This window comes from Protopterus annectens, chromosome 1.part1 (assembly GCF_019279795.1).
Source record: "Protopterus annectens isolate FY-2018-M chromosome 1.part1, PAN1.0, whole genome shotgun sequence".
Classification (NCBI taxonomy): Eukaryota; Metazoa; Chordata; order Ceratodontiformes; family Protopteridae; genus Protopterus; species Protopterus annectens.
The window spans coordinates 451201232-451224871 of record NC_056726.1 but is presented as its reverse complement, the minus strand read 5'-3'; the positions used below and the strand labels follow the sequence as shown (position 1 = coordinate 451224871).

Below are 23640 nucleotides of genomic sequence, written 5' to 3'. Positions count from 1 at the left end.
CGGTGGTGGTTTTGTCCTTTGAAGTTTGCCTAAAAAAGGCACTATAGGGGTGGCAAGAGCCTTAGCCAGTAACCTGAATCCCAGGGGCGACAGGTGCAGACCATCTCTGGCAAAGCATCGTGGTCTGTCAGTCATGTCGTCCCAGGCAGACAGATACTGGATCCCCTTTGAATGACACCATAAGCTTAGCCAGTTGTTGAAGTCAATCATTTTATCCTTATATTGTGGTATCATTCTGGGCAAAGGCAGGATGCTACTCAGGGCTAGGGTCATACCTGCCTGGGCCACATGATCCGAGAGCTCTTCCATGTCTTTTTTCATGTAGCCCAAGTCATTCACTCCAAAATGGACAATGACAGAGTCATATTTGTACTTGTTGTGGAGTGACTTGAGTGCATGATCCTGGCACCCGACAGGCAGCTGACTGTAATTTTCTCCTTATTCAACCTGGTGAGAGGGACATCAGTGTGCCGGACTATAGAGTCACCTATGACTAAAGTGTTAGGTACATTGTCTTGCCTTAGGGGCTGTTGGTGGGTGGCACACTGGTGTTGTGAACTATGTGACACATTGGTTGTGATTGGTGTTTGTTTGAGTTTCAGCTTCAGAGGTCTTTGTTGCTTGGGCAGGTTACAGTTAAGGGCCTCTGCATATGTGGATTTAGTGTTGCTATATGTGTTTAGAAGGGCTGTGTGTTGCTTGAGGTGTAGTGTGGGTGTTAACCTTCTCCTCTTGACTGTTTAGCACAATCTTGGGTGGAGAGAGCTCTGCTTCCATTTTGGCTATGTAAGTGCATCTCTCACAGGTTGTAGTGTTGGGTGGTAGGAGGAGAGGGTTGTCTGTGAGGCAATTGCTGCATTGCTCCAGTATGCCCAGATTCACCAGGTGGACATGAGAAATCACCGGCAGCTGACCCTTGGACATGCCTGGTTTGGGGCTTTTTTTTTTTCTTTGTAAAGTATAGGAGCTGTTTCCTTAGCAAGGTACTTTGCAATTATAGGCTGTTTAGTGCCTACTATTAATTTCTCCTTGTTAACAAGGAGAGTTCAGTGTTTGTATGAGTTTAAGGCTTCCTAGTGCTTTCCAGCAGGTATTAGAGAAAGTGCTAGTCACAGGGATGCTTAAAGGTAAGATTGAAAAGAATGCCCTCTGCAGTGTGCACTAGAGAAGTTAGATGTGAAAGTAGGTAACTTGAGTTTTACCTGTTTAAAAAGTTAAGGTTTAGTGGAGAGTTACTATTTTTAAAACAGCAAGATGGATTGAAGTATTTTGGTACTATGAAATACTGTAGGATGGCCAATAAATTTAAATAATTGAAGGGGTGGGATTTCAAAAATGATGAATTTGTGATTACTCACATAAGCCAGTGAAAGTAGAGAGAAATGAGATATATGGTCAGATTAACCAACTAGAAAGACAGTGGTATTTAACAAGACAACTTAAATGGGTGGGAGGGCGGGAAAAATTCTGCCTGACTCAGAACAGAGAGAGCTGTGGTCTCTTTTGAAGTTTTAAGAATTCAATTTCTCAGTTTTTTTATTATCTTTTGTTTAGTTTCTTCCCACATGTCCTTAGCTGCCACACCAGAGTCCTTTTAATCCATACTCCTAAGTACTTCATTTTATCATGTCCCCATAAATACAGATATTGCTGAACCAATTTGTGTGTGGATGCATAATTTACAGTTATTGTCTTTGTTTAGCTTCAAGTTTGTATCCTGAAAAGATTTGAAACTGCCTCTAAATGTTCCACAGCACTGAAATGTCCTTTTCTACTTTTATCAGGTATAAAATAATATCATCTGCAAAAACAGCCAGCTTTTTTAGACTACCATACCAATTACAACATTGAATATCTGAGTCTCTTATTTTATTTACCAGTGGTTCTAAATATAGTGCAAACAAAGGGGAAAGAGGGTAACCCTGACTGGTTCCTCTGCTCAAACAGAAATTATCAGAGAGGAACCCACACAATTTAATTTTCACCTCTGACCCCTCAAATATTATCCTAATCAGCCTTATAATTTTTATCAGGGAATGCAATTGCTTCCATTGCCCTACTCATAAATGCCCAGCTTACTATGTCAAAAGCTTTCTATGCATCAAGACTCACCAAGAACAGTGGTATTTTCTTACATTCAGCTTCCATCTGGATCATCAGTGTTTGCCTCCCCTCTGCAAAACCACATTCATCCATGTCCATCAGTTTTGGCATCATCTTTGCCATTCTTTTAGTCCTAGACATAAACACTTTATAATCATGGTTTAAGATTGAAATGGGCCTGTATGAAGCTAGATCTGATGGGTCTTTACCCTCTCTGGGTATTAACAGCCACCACCACTTTCTTCCAAGATGTTGGTGCTTCTTCTCATTTTAAAATACTATTAAACAAAACCTTCTAGATCTTTATCTGTTTCTACCTCCACAGGAATATCATCTATTCCTGGGGACTTTCCTGTTGATGGGTTATACATCACCATTTTTATCTCATTTCCTCCAGTTCTCTTAGTAATTGAGCCTCATCTACCTCTAACCTTAGCATATTTAATTCTTCCATCAACATGTTCATTTGTACCTTTTTCTCTATATCCATATTTTTCTGCTTTATACAGACTTTCATAAACTTTCCAAAATATTTCTAGTACCTCTACAGGATCTTTTGTTATCTTGTTATAGGCTCCCTAAGCATGGTGACAACCCTTTCTACTTTCTCTTGCCTGAGTTGTTGCTTTAAAAAAAATTATGCTCTGGCATTATTATCGAAAAAACAGTTGCTTAACAGCAATCTTTCTAAACTCATGTATGTTATCAAGGTAATCCTTTATTAGCATTCTACAATTGCTCCTCTTCTTGTTCTATGAGATTCCCCCTATTCTGCAATACTTAAACATTTGGTAGTCCCTCAAAATAATTCTTGTTCCTTCTTAACCATATCTGTCTTTATTTTATTTTAATTTCATCCCACTCCCTATCTATATTTTCTGAAGAAAGTTCTGTCGTCTCTAATAACTTCTGGATAATTTCCACTACCCAGTCCTTAAATTCCCCTCTTTTCAACAGGTTCTGTCTAGCCTAGTCCAGTTTTTGTATCTTGGAGAATAATATTTAAATTCACTCTGAGCTCGTACTGCTGAATTCACATCTTCCATTTCAACTATTTTCATAAATTTCTTCAGAAATCTACCCTTCTTTTTATATTTTCCGTTCTACCCCCCCAGACACATCTTCCCTGCTGCAAATCAAATTCCAGTCTACAGTCCCCACTTATAAGTAATATTCCCTGCTGAAAACTGATTATTTCTCCCAGAATTTTCTTAAGCTGCATTATAGCAGTTTTAGTTTGAATACAAATACAAGCCAGTATAATCCTCCTTCCTTGCCAGTAGCTCCTACATATCTACCATTATCATTTTTATCCTATTCTACCATTTTGGAGCACCTCTTCCAATTAATGTAAGTACTTCTCTTTTCCTTTGTCCCGGGTATACCGCTGAATAACCGTACTGGAAACCTATCTTTATCAAATTTACATACATGTTCAGTTTTTTTCAAATGTGCCTCCTTTAGCACAGCTATTTGACTCTACATTTTTAAAATATAGTTCACTACTCTTTCTTTTTGTATATCTCTGTGAGGGCATTCACGTTTAAAGATAGTATTGAAAGGGTCATTATGTTGAAAAGTTATTATTTTCACCTTTTATTTGTAACAGCTTTTTAAGTATCTAATTCCAGCTTTTGTGTCACGTGCAGACACTAATGTTTGGCAGGTTGATCTTTTATACAGTTGTTTCCTGTCATATCCATTTAAGCCTATGTCCTATCTTACAAAACTTTCTGTTTTATTGAAAGCCCTCAAACAAAAAAAAAAAACACATAGACTCCAAAAACCTATTAAAATTAACACTAAACTATGTACATCTTCAAATATTGAAGTTTTGCCTTCCTAACAGGAGCAATTGCCCCAAACTGACAGCCTTACTCACAGACTTGGGTTAATCTAAAAGGAAGATTATCCATACTAAGACACATGTTACAGCCTGGGCTTCTACTAAGTGATCTCTGGTTTTGTCTTATCTTAACTGCTGTCCAAGAATGAGAAAACACCTAAATTCTTTCAGAAAACATTATCTCCTAGCCATTAAAAGAAAGAAGTATTATGTGATTATTACTCTGTATCGGATTGTCTCCATGTAGGCATGAGAACCCAATACAGAATTGCTTCTACAAGTATTTATTTATTTGCTAGAGGAGAGGTTTATTATGTTCTGTGTTCTTTTTATTTGCTTTCTTTTAAAACATATTACTAGATAAAGCCAATATCCTTAATCCAACCATTCCCCTATGCAAGAATGAGAACAAGCACATTGTTTTTTTTGTGTCATACTCTTTTGAACAGACTTTTTTTCTTCTTTTTTTTTTTTTTTGTTTGTTTACATTGCAGCACCTGCATTGCTTAAAACTGAACAAGAAGAAAAAGAAAAAAGGAAGGCAAAATAGGGGCACCTGTTCACTGTAGTATCCCAATTATACTTGAACATAACTGAGAAAACATTACTTTATAGCATGTGGATATTATGCACTATACAAATATTACTGTTAAGAACAAAAGTTTGTTTTACTTACAGTTAACTCTTTTCTTCATCTTCCCCTCTCCTAACTGTTTCTCCAAACAGTACTGACATGAAGTAGGGCATATGCTTTAAAGACCCCTACAAGTTTAACAAAATTAAAAAAGTCCAATATTTCCAGGTTTTCTTGTTCAGTCATGTTTCACAAATATAATTAATGTTTATAAGTCAGTTCCCAAGTTGCTGTTTTTATTCCTATTTATCTCCATCTCCCAACTGTAGTTTCTGCTTCCTTTTCAAAGTACTCTCAGTTCTTCTAGTCAACTCTTGTGCTTTTTTTCTCTCTCACATGCATTTTCCATTGAAACACCAGAAAAGGTTTTACTGGCATAGTCTCTTTGTGGTCTTTATTACCAGAAGAACAAGAAGCAGAATCTCCTTCTGTTTCACAGCTTTCTTTTTGTTGGACAAACGTTTGTATTTTAGCATGTTCTGCATCAAAAAAATTATTTTGTCCCTCTAGGAGAGAATATTCTGAAGACAGCTAGATATCTAGATATATCAGTTTGAATCTCACACCTGCTTCTCAACATCCCCTGATTAGTGGAATAAATTTACTCCTCTTCTGCCTAGTACACAGTGAGTAATCATTTTCCACAAAAACTCTACTGTCTCCCACTTTTAGTACTTTGTTCTTCTAGCACAGTTTTGTCAGAATAAACTCCTTCTGCTGGTAGGATTGCATTTTATCTATTAAAGGTCTATGTTGCTTAAAAGATCTATGTTGCTTTCTCATGGCCAGGTTTGGAGCATATACACGATGTGCCCTTTCAATTACCGGTTGTTGTAGAATACCAGTCCAGTTGCTTAGTTGTGCTTTCATAAAATTAATACAGTCTGTTCCTTCCAGCTTCTCTGGTACAGCAGAAAATATCATGTTTTTCCTGCGTGCTCTGCCCTCTAATTCTTATATTTTTTGAAACATCTCCTCTTGAGCAGTGTTCTATTCATCCAGCCTTTTCTTCATTTCAATCTCCGATTTTTGCAGTTTTATCACCTCATCTGAATATCAGTTTAAAGCGTGTTCCATTTTATCCAGCCTTTTATTTGAGAAATGATATATACCATCAGTGTTTTGTTTATTTTAATCAGCTCGGAGTACATTTGACAAATTTTTTCCTGTAGGTTAGTGGCAGTCACGTCTTGCACCAAAGCTGGAGCTTGCACTGCTTTTTGCTGAACAGCTACAGATTTTTTCCCAGTCAGTATTTTTTCTTCACCTTTTGTGGTTGATTTTCTTTCAGGTTTTCTGAATTTTTTTTTTTGATAGCATCCAGTCAGTGCACTTACTGTCCAGTTCCCAAAATTTACCCAAAAATGCGTTCACTGGGTCTCATTTCTGAGTTTGTGTTTTCACACTGGGAGAGCTGGAATTAAGTTGTTGCTCAATGTAGCCATCTTGGAAGTCCCTATTCAGGAGATCCTTGAATCAAGAGGTCACCAGTTAGGTGAAATATAGAATTAGTTATAAAAGTGTTCAAAAACTGGACTCGCTTATTGGGATTTTGTATTTTATGTGATGTTATTTGTTGCTATGACACGTTTTCATTTTTTTTTCTTCTAAAACCAATAGCTAATGTTTTTTAGTTGCCTTGAATATGAGGGTGGAAAGATCACTGTTGGTACTTATTACAGAATTTAGTTGATAAATTAAAACAATTGAACTGACTTTTACATTGAAGATTTGACTTTTCCAATGCTGATAAGAGTTGCAGGATGTTTGAGGGAGTATTGTAAAGAGATCTTTTCCAGGCACAGCCCTGGTGAACATATCATATAAGATATAAACAAAACTTGTTTAAACATACAAAGATATGCTAAAAAACAAATACATAGACATATTTACAGATGCAGGAATATGCCACAACATTTAGTTTAAGAAGCAGTTTACAATCTCAAAATATGGATGGAAAGTGGAATTATACTTAACAGAGCTATAATGACTGAGATGGCTTATGCTGCAGGGATAGCAGCATATCATTATATAGAGAGGTATGAAGACATTAGGAGAGGCCAGTGAGAATAGTTGTAAGAAAATATATCCTGGGGAGAAGGCAGGAAAAAAGGTAAGACAAGCTTGCAGAGGGAAGAGGAGTAGAAACAAGAAAAAGTGTGAGAGAGATGCAAAGAAATGAGAGAAGCAGTATGAATGAGAGGCAGTAAGTAAGGGGATAACAAGATGAGATAATGAAGGATGATAAAGGGGTATGCGTGTGTGAGAGGGAGAGATGCAGGGTTCATGTAACTTGACCTGAGTGAGTGCAGATTCACTTTGCTTTGGTGAAGAGGTGTTCCTTGAACTGTTGTCTGAAGTTCAAGTACTTTGATCTCTGAGATAGGAATGGGGTCCCATAGTTTAGGTCCTAGGATGTAGAATGCATGGTCAGTGCAATGTTTACTTCTTGATTAAGATTTTTTGTCTATGATTAGTGTAGAGAATGTTCTCATAAGGGAAATTATGCATGCTTTCTAATCATAATATAAACTGAATTTATATTACCTTCTGCATGCAAAGCTGACATTTATTATGTTGCTTATTTTGTGCAGCAATGATCTTGTCCAACTGGTAAATCTGGTTTCTGATGAAGTCTCAGTCAGAGATGAAAGCGCTAAAACCTGTCTTCGTTATTTGCTATATATCGTAGTTTATTGTGAATAAAGTAGATTTTTATACTACAACGATTACCCTGGAGTACCTGGTTTTCCTGCCTAACCTGAAACTTTATTTATTCATTTATTGGTTCAACTGGTGCTTTTTCAATGGTAAATCGTACTTCATGTCATTCCAAATCTTTGATGTACACCAGTGTCTTGACTACAAAGTCCTGAGCTTCACTCTGTTTCTTTAGCGTACATCATGGCATATGAAAGGGGTGAATGATATACGTATTTCAGAGTGGTAGTTGGCTTAATGTCTTATGTTTAATGTTCTTCTCTGCATAATAACTTACTTGATGTGATTATGTTTTAAGTGTGGATATTTTATCCCTGGGCATAATTTGAAAATGGGTTCTCCCCAAAGGGTCTTCCTGGTCAACAGATGTGCAGCAAATTACTAAAAGTATATCCATCATTAATTAAATGATACACAAATGATTTTGCTTGTACACATCAATGCATTATATAAAGGAATAGTCTTGGGTGCTACTGATTGCAGAACCTTCTCTGTGTTCCCAATCTTTGTTAAAGTTTTTGAAACCCCAGTTCTTAACCATATAGGGAGGAATGAGGTTTAAAAGAAGGCAGGACTTAAATGAGCTATTTAATGTTTGACTGAAAGTGTTTGGGTAGATTTTAAGTGATGTATAATGTTTGCAAGTGGGAGTGTGTCTATATGGTTTGTGATGTAAAATTCTTGCAACTAGTGTCAGTGTGGTTGTTTTAATTTAAATAAGTGTGTGATTGCTTATGTCGTGATGATTTAATAAATATGTTTCTTGTTTAAGAAAAAGGGGGGAAGAAACTGAATAATTTATGTAATGTTGCCTAAATTATATGATATATAGCATATATGTGAAGTATCTTCTTCTTCTTTCGTCTTTTTCCCGGTTAAGGGTCGCCACAGCGGATCACCTTGTCCGCACATTGATTGGCAGTGGAGTTTTACGGTGTCGAGTTGCCAGCCCGGCGCCCAACCTTCCACAGAAGGCACACTCACGCACACCTAGGGCCAATTTAGAGTGTCCAATCCACCTGCAGCATGTCTTTGGGATGTGGGAGGAAACCAGAGCACCCGGAGGAAACCCACGCGACCACAGGGAGGACATGCAGACTCCGCACAGAAGGCACCCCAGCCGAGGATCGAACCGGAGAATCTCTTGCTGTGAGGCGGCAATGCTAACCACTGCACCACCGTGGCTGCCCATAGCATATATGTGAAGTATAATGTTTAAAATTAGACCCATTATAGAGTACAACGCCTCTTTAGGTATGTACCTCACAAGACATCTACAACAACTGGAAAGGCCACAGAAATACCTCACAAAGAGGATTACCGGCCTCAAACAGATGCCCTACGCAGACCGTCTCAAAAAACACCAGCTTTACTTTGTCGCATATCGCCTACTCAGAGGTGATCTCTGCCTAACATACAAAGCTATGTCAAACCCAGAGCTTTTGGACATGCTCCACTTAAAGAAATCCCAATCCGTCCGAGCTACATGCTCTAGGGACCTAAACCTTGTCACCACAATAAACAGAACATGCTGGAGGGATAGATTCCTGTCCCAGAGACTTCCCATAGTTTCATAGTTTAGTACTAGGCTATCTGCCCTGGGGCATTTGTAAGCCTAGCCATAGTGATGTGGCTTTCGCCACCCCATAAAATGGTACAAAAATGCACAGAATAGATTTAGAATACTGTGCATCTGTCTAGTAGTGACACAGTGAAGGTCCCCTTATATACTAGAATTAGTTTACTGTGCCCCTGTCTAGTAGTGACACAGATTTGACCCCTGGGGTAAACTTACGATCTCCCATCCACTCGTCAAGATTTCTCTTGAAGAGAGTCAGTGAGGGGCTCTGCCTAACATGAACTGGGATCTTGTTCCAGAGCATGGGAAGCCTCTGGGTTATGAATCTATCCCTCCAGCATGTCCTATTCATACTTGTGCCGAGGTTTAAGTCTTTAGCTCTTGTGGTTCTGATGGATTTGGATTTTTTGAGGTGGAGCATGTCCATCAGTTCCTGATTGGACATGGCCTTGTACGTCAGGCAGAGATCACTTCTGAGCAGGCGGTATGCTACTGAATAGAGCTGGAGTTTCTTTAGTCTGGCAGAATAAGACATATGTTGGAGACCCTTGATCCTCTTGGTGAGGTACTTGTGGTCTCTCCAGCTGTTGCAAATGCCGGGTGAGGTACATACCAAATGGGGCATTGTACTCAATCATGGGTCTGATGAGGGAGGAGTATAGGGGTACAATGACATCCTTGGATCTGGATGTGAATCCCTTCATGATAAGGTGTGCAAGGTAGAATGTTTTTCTAACCACTTTGGCAACGTGGGTGTCAAATGAGAGGTCGCTGTCGACTTGGGTCCCTAGGTCTCTGATTACTTTTTCCATACTCAGGGGGTTGTTGTCTATGTGATAATTTGTGGGTACTTTGTTTTTCCAAAAGGGGATGACTATACAGTTTTTGGCATTTAGTTTAAGGCCATTACTCCCGCACCAATTGTCCGTTTCTGTGAGGCCTTTTTGTAGGATGTATGTGTCCACTGGTGTATCGACTATGGCGCCCAGTTTGCAGTCATCTGCGAACTTTGTCAGCCACAACCCTCCCATGTTTGCTTCAACATCTGAGAAATAAATGCCGAACAAGAGGGGTCCCAGGACAGATCCCTGTGGGACACCATTTGTGACTGGCTTTGAGTCTGACATTGCTCCAGCGATTTTAACTTTATGGGTTCTGTCCTTTAGCCAGTTCACAACCCATCTAGTGACATAAGGGTTTACATTTAAGCTGTTGAGCTTATCTATGATGCCTGAGTGGGGTATTGTGTCGAAGGCCTTAGCCAAGTCCAGGTAGGCTGTATGGTCTGCTTTGCCCTCATCAATGGCTCTAGTGACTGTTTCGAAAAAGTCAACCAGGTTCAGAAGGCAGGATCTGCCCTTTACAAAGCCGAACTGGGTGGGGTCAAGTGTTTGTAGGTCCCCAATGTCTCTGTTTACGAGTTCCATATTGATTCTTTCCATAGCTTTGCAGACCAGGCTGGTTAAGCTTATGGGGCGGTAGTTCCCAGGGTCTGTAGAGGTACCCCCTTTGTGGAGTGGGACCACTGTTGCTGTACGCCAGTGTTCAGGTACATATCCTGTAGTAAGGCTAAGGTTAAGTAGCATTTTTATGTGCGGGTTTAGCTCCTCTTGGAGTTCACGTAGCACACAACCCGGGATACCGTCAGGTCCCATTGATGCTGTGTTTTTAGCTTTGCTGAGGGCGGCTCTCACCTGGACATCTGAGATGACAGGGAGATTACATTCAGCTGGGATAAGTATTTCTTCTTTTGGGGTGAGGGAGGGGAGAAATTTGCACTGAACCTGTCAGCCAGAATGTTGGCAATATCTGTGAGTTCAGTGTATTTTTTGTTGTTGTGAACTAACTCTGAGCATATATGAGGGTTTCTGCCCAGGTTTCTAACATAGCTGAAGAAGGCTTTGTGGTTATCTTTAGTGTCCTTAGCGATTTTTCTCTCAAAGTTGGCCTTGGATGTTTTTATGAGAGAACGTAGTTTTCTGCTAGTGTTGATCAGAGATGTCTTCCCTTTATGGGATTTTGCTCTGTCATGCAGTAGCTTCCTTCTTTTGTTATACAATTTGTTAATGGCTGAGGTCCACCAGACAGGACGCTTGCCTTTGGTGGAGAGGGACTTGGGTTTATTTGGGATTGCATGATCCATGCATTCTTGGAGATGTCCATAGAAAGCATTTGTGAAGGATTCAGCATTGTGGGATGTGGTATCCACTGGCCCAGTGGGCTTAAAGGATACCATCTCAGTCTTAAGAAGAGTGAAGTCTGCTTTTGAGAAGTTTTTCACTGTGGTCTTTTGTGCTGGGGCTGGAGGTGGGATATGTATATCCAGGGTGATTAGTTTGTGGTCAGATCTCACTAGTGAGGGGTATACCTCCGGTGTGGAGCATTTTGTCCCCATGTTTGTGATGATCAGGTCTAGTATATTATCTCCCTAGTGGGAGAGGTGACTAGTTGTTCCAGTGCATTTGAATTTATGAATTCCAGGAACCTTTGGGCTAGGGTGTTTGGGCTAGAATAATGTACCCAATCTATGTTAGGGTAGTTGAAGTCTCCCAGTATGATGGTATTTTGTGATACATTCATATCCTCCAATGTCTTCAGGAAGGCTGAGTGGGGTTCCTGAGATTGGGAGGGTGGTCTATAACATGCTACCAGTTGTATAGCAGTTTTGCCTATGGTTAGTTGCACCTGTATGGTCTCCGATGCTTCATGTGTTGCTACTAACCTGGAGGTGTGGGTGTCCTTGATGAATATGGACACACCCCCTCCCTTTGTGGTTCGGCCCGGGTTTTGGGGCCGAAAAGCATGATACGAGGTATAGCCTGGTAGCGCTGGGGTGCTCTCAGGAGCCCTGAACCAGGTTTCAGTTACTGCACAGAAATCGATGTTCTCCATACTGAGGAGTGCATCGAGTGCCTGCATCTTGAGATTTAGACTTCTGGTGTTAAGCAGCATTACCCTTAGTTTTTTTCCATTTTTGTTTTCTAAGGAGGTGGGTTTGTCTTTTGAGCCTTGCCTAAAAAAGGCACTATCGGGGTGGCAAGAGCCTTAGCCAATATCCGAAAGCCCAGTGGTGACAGGTGCAAGCCATCCCTTGCGAAGCAGCGTGGCTTGTCCAACATGTCATCCCAGGCAGACAGACATTGGATCCCCTTAGAATGATACCAGTACTTGAGACAATTATTAAAGCTGATCATCTTGTCTTTGTATTGTGGCATCATTCTTGGTGAGGGCAAGATGCTGCTCAGGGTCAGGGTCATACCAGCATGGGCTACATAATCAGAAAGCTCCTCTATGTCTCTTTTCATGTAGTCCAGGGAGGTACGTCTCAGGTCATTCACACCAGTCATATTTGTACTTGCTTTGGAGTGACCTAAGTGCATGTGTTATGTGGCGGATCCTAGCTCCCAATAGGCAGCTCACAGTCACCCTCTCCTTGTTCAGCCTGGTAAGCGGGACATCAGTGTGTCTGACTATAGAGTCACCTATTACTAGTGTATCAGGCATGGTGTTTGGCCTTAAGGGCTGTGATTGATTGACACACTGATATATTGAAGTATGTGTTGCATGTGTTTTGTTTTGAGGTGGTGGATTTTTGGATGTCTGCTTTGGGGGCCTCTGTTGTTTTGGTAAATTTTTTATTAGAGCCTTCGAGTATGTCTTTGTGTTTTTATGTGTTTGGTTTGCAGTTGTGGTAGGTCTATGTGGGACTGGGTTTGTTGTGTGTGTGGTTACCATCTCCTCCTGTCTGGTCATGCCAGCCCTGAGTTGAGAAAGTTCAGCCTCCAGTTTGGCTATATAGTTGCATCTCTCACATGTATTTGTGTTTGTTGGGAGGAGGAGAGGGTTGTCTGTGTACATGAGACAATTGTAGCATTGTCTCAAGATACCCAGATTAACCAGCTGAACTGGAGAGGACGCCAGTAATCTACCACTCGACATGCTAGAACAGTATAAGGGAGTGCTGTGCCTTTAAGGGAAGTGGATATTCACAGGGGTGGTAGGTGGATGTAGTGCTTACTTAGTATGAGAGTGTTTACTTAGTAGAGAAGTTCTGAGAAGAAGTGCTAGGCTTATAATATAGCGAGTAGTCTGATTATACTAAGAGTAGAGCTTCCTTAAGGGAAAATTTGAAGAGCGGACTTGGTGGAGCCAGAAGAAGTTTAACCGGCGCTGCGCTATGCGCACAATCATGCAAAGCCGCGCAAATGTGGATTTTAAACAGGGAACTTCAAAAGAGCTAGAAATGGTCCAAAACAACCAATTACTACAGCTCTTGTGCTGAGGTCACTTCCTGCAGGGACAGGTAGGCTGCTCAAGGCTCCCCACTCCCACTGGTGAGCAAAGAAACTTCCTTCTGTCCAAGTAAGGTAATGGACAACACAGGAACTACACCACAGCCCAGAATACAGCAAAGCCTGTAAACTGGTCTAAACTAGTCGAGGAGAGGCGGGAAAACAAGGAATACTCTGGAATAAACTACCTATCTATATCAAACAAAGCTCTTCATTAGCACTCTTCAAGAAAAATTTTGATGACTGGATGGGAAATAGGAAATTCACCCCGGGGATCACCTCTGTAGCTCTGCTCGACAGTGGCACAGGAAAATAATTTTCTTGGGTGGTAAAAGCCAGGATACCTTTTTGGCTGGGCTTGTATAGGCCCCAGGGCCAATAGCCTAGTACCTACCTATGAACCTATACGTTCCATGGCCTTGCAGACCAAGCTCATCAGGCTAATAGGACAATAGTTCCCAGGATCAGTGGTGGCTCCCCCTTTGTGGAGTGGGATAACTGTTGCTATGTGCCATTCAGTGGGCACAAAGCCTGATGTGAGGCTATGATTGAACATGGTGCTTAGGTGGGGAGCCAGTTTGTTCTGAAGTTCGTGTAAAACTCAGCCTGGGATGTTGTCCAGTCCCATGGATGCTGGGTTTTTGGCTTTAGAGAGTGCATCTTTTACCTGTGTAGTTGTGATTACAGGGACTCTGCATTCTTCCTGTATAGATATGGGCCCTTTAGGGTGTGAGAGGGTGGTAAAGTTAGCACTGACCCTATCTGCCGGAATGTTGGCAATATCAGTTGGTTCTGTAATTTTCATGCAGTTGTGCTGTAACTCAAAGCAGATCCGGGTGCCATTGAGATACTTGACATAGGTATAGAATGCTATGTGGTTGTCCTTAGAATCAGTGGCAATTTTATTTTCATAGCTAGCTTTGGATGCTCTTATAAGGGATCTCAGCATCTTACTGAGGCTGACCAGGGAGCTCCACCACTCATGGGATTTTACTCTCTTTTGCAACAGTTTCTTCCTTCTGTTGTTCAGTTTGTTTATGCCAGGGGACCACCAGATTGGCTTCCTTTTTTTGGAGGATAGCTTCTTGGTTCTGTTTGGGATAGCACGATCCATGCACTCATGTAAGTGCTTATAGAGTGTATTTGTGTTGGATTCAGCAGTCGTAACTGTATTGGCCGTCTGCATGGGTGTCATGAAGTTCACCACTTCTGTCTTAAGAAGCTAGAAGTTGGCTATGGAATAATTTTTTACCATGGTTTCCTTAATGTGAGGTGGGGGCGGGATGTGGATATCTAGGGTGATTAGCTTATGGTCTGATCTGACCAACAAGGAGTTAACTTCGGGAGTGGAACACTGGTCATTCATGTTGGTAATGACTAGGTCTAGGATATTGTTGCCCTTGGTGGGGGTGTGGATAAGTTGATCCAGGGCACTGGAATTTATGAATTCCAGAAAGCGTTGAGGGAAGGAGTTGGTACATGAGTAGTTTTCCCAGTTAACGGTGGGGTAGTTGAAATCGCTCATTATTAGCGTGTTTGAACCCTAATATTTTCCAGTATATCAAGAAAAGAGGAGTGGGAATCCTGGAGCATGATTGGGGATCTGTAGCAAACTACAATTTGGATTGCAGTTTTGCCCAGAGTTAGTTGCACTTGGATAACCTCTGATGCATTATGCTGAGCAACTAGCCTGGAGGTGTGGATATCCTTAATGAATATGGGCACACCTCCACCTTTGGTGTTCCGGTCCAGGTTACGTGGCCAAAAATTGTGGTATGAGATATAGCCTGGTTGTGCAGTGGTGCTCTTTGGAACCTTAAACCAGGTCTCAGTCACTGCACAGGTATCGATGTTGAGTGAGTGCATTTTGAGATTTAGACTTCTAGCATTGAGTAGCATTACCCTCAGTTTTTGCTTGCCTGTTCCTGTTACATTTGAAACTTGTCTAAAAAAGGCACTATAGGGGCAGCAAGAGCCTTAGCCAGTATCCGGAATCCCATGGGTGACAGGTGCAGGCCATCTCTGGCAAAGCATTATGTTCTGTCGACCATGTCGTCCCAGGCAGATACTGGATCCCCTTAGAATGACACCAGAAGCTTAGCCAATTGTTGAAGTCAATCATTTTGTCCTTGTACTGCGGTATCATTCTGGGCGATGGCAGAATGCTACTCAGGGATAGGGTCATACCTCCCTGGGCTACAAGATCGGAGAGCTCTTCCATGTCTCTTTTCATCTAGTCCAGGGAGGCATGTCTCAGGTCATTCACACCAACATGAACAGTGACAGAGTCATATTTGTACTTGGTTGTGGAGTGACCTGAGTGCATGGGTTATGTGGCAGATCCTGGCACCTGACAGTAACCTTCTCCTTGTTTAGCCTGGTAAGTGGGACATCAGTGTGCCTGACTATAGAGTCACCTATGACTAGTGTGTTGGGTACGTTGTTTTGCCTAATATATTATATATGTTATAATATATATATATGTTTGCCCATAATATCTGAATAAGTGAGTGGGATTTTCATGACAGCATCAAGGAAACATTTTCCTTCCTTCTGTGTTTTTTTTCTTAAGTTGTGGATTTTTCTTGGTATATTGATTGATTTTCTTAGTATATTTTATTTTTTATTTATTTTCCATTTGTTTACCAGGTTAGTCTGACTGGACAGAAGATTATCATTTTCAGCGGAGGCTGGGGGAGAAAAGCTCCAGATACATAGTAAACAATTATAAAAAATAATAAAAATAAATTATACAAACATAGTTATTTTGTACAAAGAGCATAGAAAATATACAAGGAGTAAAATCAGAGTTTTACAATTGATGCAGTATACACAGTGGTTAGAATATTGAGAAACAATTAAACAAGATAATATACAACAAATATACAACTGCTTGAACATAAATTCAAAAAGAAGTTTCCATAGACAAACAGGGTCATAAACTAGAAATCATAACTATATTGATATGATTTATATTGCATTTATCTTGTTTTAATGATGGTATGTGTGTATTATTGTACGTGTCATATGTGCACAAATATTTGTATTAATCTATGTATTTACAGTATATTGACAAAGTACTGGGTCACATCAGAGGCTTGGGAGGTCATTGTTAAGAAACTGAGAACTGTTGTAAAGCTTGGCATTGAATACAATAAGTTCAGGTTATGCTACAAGAGAACTATGTTAAGATAATCATGTCAGCAGCCAGAATGCATTATAAACTGAATGTTTTACTCTGCACAATAAGAAATGGATAGATTGGACTGATGTGTGTGCTTTTTTTTTATTCCAGGGGAAATGCTATTCAGAAGTGAAGAGACATATAAGGCAACAGTTTTAGTGGCACACCAGGCTGTGATTTTTCTGATGTCTATTGTCATGCAAAGTTGACAAAATAGTTGAATCTACATAAGCCTGAAATGTGAGACTGTAGCCCAATGAAGGAGGGGAGATGGGAGGAGTAACTTGGCCAGGAATTGAAACTTGCAAAACTGCTTCTTGTGAAAAGTCTTTTTTATCTCAGTATTTTGTTGACACTTTTGCAAGTTTCTTTCAGAGAATGTGTAGTACATCAGTAGGAACAACATTTGTAAAACTCAGCACATACCAGTCAATGACACATGAGCTGCAGACTCTCAAACTTGGCATTTTTTTTCAGGTGGTCCATTATAAGTGAATGGAAGTCTAGTCTGACAACAAATGGTAGGGCTATTTGTTCTCACAGTCTGTGCAATGAGACAGATTTAGCTTTCCAAAGGAATCACGATGTCTGCCCCCATGAGGGCAGACGAGTAAAAACAGAATAAAATTAGGAATGAGTACTTATTTTGCTGCAGGCAGCTTTGGGAGGTGTAGTAAATCATGGCAAGATGAAGAATATATGTTTTCTTCATCATTTGCCCGTAGTGGTCCTTTAACTAAATTTTAGCAGTTAGTGGAAAACTTTTTCATCTCCTGCTTCACATAGACAAGTATGTGAGCATGTGCTTGTGTAGTTCAGACCAAGGCAGAAAAAACAGCTGTGTGCTGGTGCTCTATAAGGATGTTTTCTCTAGATGTAATCTCCTGTAGGTAAATTATCTACTGTTTAGGCATTCGTAGTAGCTTTGGATTGCACACCATGTCACTTATGATGTCATAGAGGACTGTGCGTCAGGCTGTCTTTACATACAAAGGAAGGGGCTGATGACCAGGCATGGTAATCCTTTTAGTGCTGTAGCCTGTATTGAATAGCACAAGTGATGTTCATCACAGTGGGTCCATTTTTAGCAGTAGTTTTAAGGTTTTATTTAATGATTAGTTGATCTTGCAATATCAGTGCAGTTTACTATGTTGTTTATTATACAAGTGGCATAAGTAGTTAATTGTTTTATATCTCTTCGCAGGCCTGTTGGTGTTCTGCAGTCATTGGAATTGCTAGACCTAAGCTACAATGCACTTTCAGATGGAAATGAACTTAAATACATTGGTTGCCTTCCAAGGTGAGCAAAAAGAAAACAATTTCTGCCTGAATTATTTATAGTGTGAAAAGAATTGTGGTTCAAAAAGTAAAGTAATGAATGTGAAGTACAATTTCAAAGTATGAAGATGTGTGGGTGAAGCAGCAGTAAGTGATTGTGTTTTCTAAGTTGTGAGATTTTGGCCACTTTCATCTTCACTTTGTTTACATACCCAAGTATGATTACACAGAAACAAGAATAATAAATAGACAAAAACAAATAAAAATGTAAATATAAAACATAATAAATAAGATAAGATAAAAACATACAAAGCTATCAAGTCCACAGTGTTGGCACAACAAATTAAAATTCTGAAAGGTTGGTTGTTTTTATTATTTAACTGTACTTTACTCACATATTGTTTTCTACTTTTTCCTTTACCTTCTCTTTCCCTCTGAATGTACTACCAACATGCACCTTCCCCTACTTTTTCTTTTCCATACACTTAACTTCTCTGCTGTCACTTTTACTCCTCATACAGTTGTTCACCCATATCAGCTATTAAAAATCTCCACTTTTAAATCCCACACTAATCCACTCTGTACTTTCACCATCTTCTGGAATAAACTACTTTGCATATCCAATCTCTCTCCTTAGGAACTAACATAATTTAACCACACACTGTATTATCTTCTACTACTTATAACACAAAAATGCCAGTTTGCAAACCTATGAGAACTTTTTGAACTTTGTAACATTGTATAACTGCTCTACGTTTTTGTCTGCCCAGGGTTACCTCCTTTCTAAACTTTGTAAAAATATTTGAACTTTGTAACAGTGTATAAATGGCTCTGTTTTTGTACCTTATTAATATGTCTATGTTACTAGAGCTTTTCTTCTCATGCCTCCACTGAAAATGGACATGCAGTGCCTTTTGGATTTTCCCTGTAAAAAAAAAAAAAAAAACAAATAATTTCAGATAAGTAGGTCTTCAGAGAGTTTTCAAATCTTCTAATTGTGGATGACTCCCTCATTCTTCCAGTTAGCAAATTACAGAGCCGTGGACATTGAAAGACAAAATCATGATTGCCAGAATCTTCAAGCCTCTCCTCCAGAAATGCTAGAAGCCCCTGAGTGGCCAATCATCATACAGTGAGCCAACCAGTATCATGCCAGAAGGTCACACCAGTAGGTGGCAACCCAAGTTCTGAAGTGCTAAATAAACCATGACCACAACTTTGAATGTAATTTGCTAAAGAACATGCAGCCTGTAGAACTGTGGCAGGACCAGTATAATATGCCGTTATCTTAGTAACCCCTGTAAGCATCTTGGCTGTGGAGTTTAATTAGCACCAATCAGCCTAGTTCATAGTTGAGGAGCCCCAGGTTTAGAGTATGATCGTAGTCCCACTGGGAGTATACCAGCAATGGTATGCTGGAAAAAGAGGTGCTTAATAAGGGAAATGCTATGAGATGAAACAGGAATATTGTCAACTGCTAACATGTGTTCCTTCAGAAGTGGCACCCAGATTATGTACCCTCAATATGAATTCCATGATGATAGAAGTAAAGTGGTCATAGATTCGGATAAGAAATCACACCAGTTGAAATCTGGATCCTTCCACCTCCCTTGGACCCACCATAAGTCCTACCAGCATGATGCATATAAAATGTGACCTTATTGAGGCAGCAAAAAAAAAAAAAAGTAGCCAAGTTATATTCTTCTGATTTGAAAGATTTGTGAGTGGTCAGGCAGCTACTTGAAAAACAGCAGTTAGTCAGTTTACTGCTTCAGAGATCCCCTGAGAGAAGCATGCTGATTTCCTCTGGTTGATTTCTGCTTGATATAAGGAATAATGATTATTAAGGGCAGTAGGTTTGTCCTCATATTGGCTACCACTGTGTTCTAACCTTCACCTCACCTCGGCTTAAAGAACAGTTGTCCAAACCTTGGTTGTCATGGTCTGAAATGAACAAAGAGGACAAAACAAGAGGCTAAGACATCCAGTAGTGGCCATAATTGCCCAGTTGTAGGCCTAGACCAACTTCCAGATATCCTCTGTACTGCAGCCCTGGAGGTTCAGTTCAATATTTATGGCTATGTATATGGATTTCTTTTTCTGGGGTAAAAAGATTAAAATGCATACATTGAACCAAACCCAGATTTACTGATTCAACCCTATGTATTTTAGTCTTTAAAATGATCGGGCCAACATTCCAGTTCCAGTACCAAATCACTGGTCATGCCTCCTAATTTGAAGATCAGTCCAATGTATTGCCATAACATTGGTAGCAGAAGTAAGAACCTGACCAATCTCAAATTATCTCATTACGGGGGGGGGGGGGGGTCTCTTACAAATGCCACAGATTTCTAATCAACTTCTGGGTTGAAACTACATAGAATTAATCACCCTATAAGACAGAAGGCTACACTGATTTCCAGCTATTTATGAAGCCTTGCAGGCTTGCCAAAATATCCCACCACATTTGATTTGGATGGTATACCTTTCATAATTTTCTACATGCTATTTTGGTATGTCCACCCACCCACGTTGCTTCCTATGCCAGATTTTCTGTGTGCCTCGTATGTTATAGGTGACTTTTGATGGTCCATCTTAGCATATTGCCATTGTAAGATATGGGTTGCTGACCCCATAAAATAAGAGTTGGACACAAGGTGATGAGTGACCAGCTTATCAGCAGTACTATTTCAACTCCATATTTTTGTACAGGAAAGCAGACTACATAAATGCTTTCATCCTAGTAGTCTTCAGCTGATAAGTATCAAAGGAACCAACAGAGTTTATTCCTTCATCTTTTTAAGGTGAAAATGTTATGTATTTAAAGTAAATATTAGCAATGAGAATATTTAATATGTAAACCATAGTCATTATGCTGTTTTATTTGTTTTTTTTATACATCAGCTCCTCACATTTTTTCACACTGGTTTTCTTTTGATGATAAAAGATACATTTTAATAATTCAGCCAATATAAGACTTCTTTGAAAGCTTTAACTATTAAACTGCCACTGTGAATGGCAGTCTTAAGGTCTTCAGTATTTTAAATATTTGGTTATTAAGGAAACATTTATGTTAATGCTACTTGCAGATGAAACTGGACTTGGACTTTCAGCATTTGACGTAGTGGGTACCTTTCTGTAAATGCTCTCAGCATACATCTTGACACTTCAACAGAGATTAATAATAAAAAATAATCGGGTTCAGTAAATGTGACAAACTAAACAAAGAACCTTGTAAAACCTAAAGTCATGAAGAGCAAACCATGCAGAACTCATCTTGAGTCGAATTTATTGTCCTGAGTGGTTTGCTGTATCTAACTTTACTTCAGTAGACATTGTGGACCAAGTATTGTCATGGATAATACCTTTTACCTTTTTCCCCCTCAGCATTTCAGTCTTTGCAACAGTGTTGTTGAACAGACATCTCCTTTTCTTTTCTCTGCATTTTGCTGTCTAAAGTTCTCACAGCAAAGCAAGAACTGATTTTAGCTGCTCATGTCTCAGTACAACTACTACCCCTGGTTGTTTTCTTATAGCACTTATTTCAAATTCTTACTTTATCTTTTTCCTTCAGATCAAAAGGAGTACTGGTCTGCCTGCTATAGTGGAGCTTTTTGTAACCAATTATCTGATGTTGTTAATCTTCGTTCATTCCTTATGAATGGTTATCGGCTCCGTCATCGGAACCAAGCCAGCTTTATACCAAGCTCGTGTCAGCCAAAAAACTCTCGAACCAAGATCCTACCCACAATGCTGTGCTCCCTGTTACCTCAGATCTCGTTTGCTATGTTGCTCTACAGCCCTGTCAAGCCTTCTCTCTTAGCTAAGTGTTACATTGTTTGAAGTTTTTCTATTATTAGTGTATAGAATGTTTTCAGTTCTTCACTATCCCTATCTTCTTACCCTATCTCAACTTTGTGACTCCCTTCCTATGGTATATTCGGTCCTTTTCTTACCTTTGAGGTAATTCTCCATTACCATTGTTGGTAATTCTTCCTCTCCTTCTCTCACCCTTCTGGGTAGTTTCATAACTTTTTAGTAGTATCATAGTTTTTCCCTTGATATTACAATTTCGGATAAGAAAAGTAGTGTTAGTTTCAAACAATGTACATAATGCGGCCATAAATTACTGCTTTCTGATGGTCATGACTTGTGTGTTTAATGTCTGAATGTTCCCCACCTGTCAGTGGACCCCCCGTGTGGGATTTGTAGAAATTTTTTGACTAGGACTCTGAATGAAAGGAAGAACAAACTTATACTAAAAGGCATCCTTAAATTTCCTTTCTGCTAGGCTATCTCTGGGTAGGAAGGCTCATCCCCTCCTTCTAAATCCCATAAGAGGCATTCTTCTTCTTCCTCCTTGAGGTCGCTCACTTTGTCTCCCTCTGGAGACCACAAGGACTTGACTCACAAAAAGGTGAGCCTCGGCACCACCCAAGTTTGTTCTCACTCCATCTATGTCTTCTTCGCTGCCACCGGAGTTCCTGATGCAGACACTCACGGCTCCAACAGTATCGTCACAGCCTTTTTTGGCACCGCTGATGTTGGTGCAGACTCTTTTGGCACCGTCTTTACAGGTACAGTCTCCTTCGGCACTGTTGGTGTTGACTCCTTCGGCTCTGTCCTTGCTGATGCAGTCAACTTGCGGAATACTGCCCTCGATGGTGCAGATGCCTTCGGCACCAACCTGCTCAGTGCAGTCTTTCAGCACCGTCATTACTGGTGCAGACAACTTCTTCAGAGGCACCATATTCATCGGTGCAGACATTTACTACACCACCCTTCATGGTGCAGACACCCTTGACGCCTATGGCGCCACCTTTGGTGGCACAGATACCTTCAGCACCATTCTCCTCTGTGCAGACACTCTCTGCTCCGGGCTCTACATTACACAAACATGCCAGAACTAAGTACTCTCCCTCCATAGATCCTTTTGTGGGACGTCAGTACAGACCATTTTTGGACAGGCCAGAATCTCCATCTGGTCTCTCTATGAGGTTGACCAGGAGCCTCTCAGAATAGGATGTGTTGCTGCTTGTCAATCAGCTGCTTGTGGCCAGGGGGCTCTCTACTCTATCTAAAGCTGCGCTCCCTCTTGCAGGTGACCATATTTCTCCACAGATTCCATCTTACACTCCTCCTTTAACTTCCAGGGAAGCATAAAGCCCCTCCCTCTGACAGTAGCTTCCCTTTCTTCGACACCAACAATGGACCTCACTTTGGAGCCAGAGTCGTCCTTGTGGCCCTCTGTGCACTGGGCACCAAGCCCTTTCAGGCTTGTAGCTGTGCCATGGGGGCAGGCATTCTTGGTTCGATGCCAATATTTTCTATGGCACCCTCCAGGAATCCTCCTCCCCTCACGCTCCACAGCCCTCTTGAGACTCCTGGTCTGGGGGTCGGCTCATCGGAGTGGGGTGTGACCCCCAGTCCCGAGGTAGTTGTGCTCAGTTTCAGGCTCCCATCCCTGTTTGGGTGGTCTGGCCTTTCAGGCCATGGAGAGGGCACTTGCCTCTGCTGGCAAAACATCCCTGTCTGAGTCCTTGCCCCCCTCTGTGCCACAGCTGTCACAAGCCACAACTACCAGACGCCAGGCACAAGGGCCTCAGGCTTCTCCCCCACAGGAGATCTCCTCCTCGCAGTCTTCCCCAGAGCTCCCCACTGAAGAAGTCCCTTGCAAGGCTTTGAGCAAGAAGAAGCACATGGACTCCACTGAGGAGTCTCTAACCGAAGATACAGTCTTTGATGACGGGGAAGGGTCCCCACGGTCACCCTCTGATGAGGTGTCCTTTGGTAACATCCTCAAGATCCTAAGACAGAGGGGCAACTGGAAGTCCTCCAACCCTTCCTCAGAGGAATCCGTATTCGTGCCTGGCCCCCTACCTCCTGGGTTACCCCAACGGCCGATGAGCTTGTCCAGCTCATTGTCCAGCATGCATGAAAGTTTCCTGACACTTTGGAAGCTATACCTCAGAGGCCTGACAAAATTTTATCCCTCCCCGCTGA

General features: G+C 40.8%; 1 protein-coding gene across 3 annotated transcripts in view; it reads left to right on the top strand.

The window, feature by feature from the left end:
• The window catches only part of TBCE (tubulin folding cofactor E), a 1152174-nt gene that overhangs the window by 608946 nt on the left and 519588 nt on the right, over positions 1-23640 (top strand). For all 3 annotated transcript variants that reach the window (XM_044075916.1, XM_044075896.1, XM_044075906.1), the window contains exon 9: positions 17564-17659. In XM_044075916.1, the coding sequence (XP_043931851.1) occupies positions 17564-17659 (96 nt within the window). The remainder of the gene's footprint in view (positions 1-17563; positions 17660-23640) is intronic.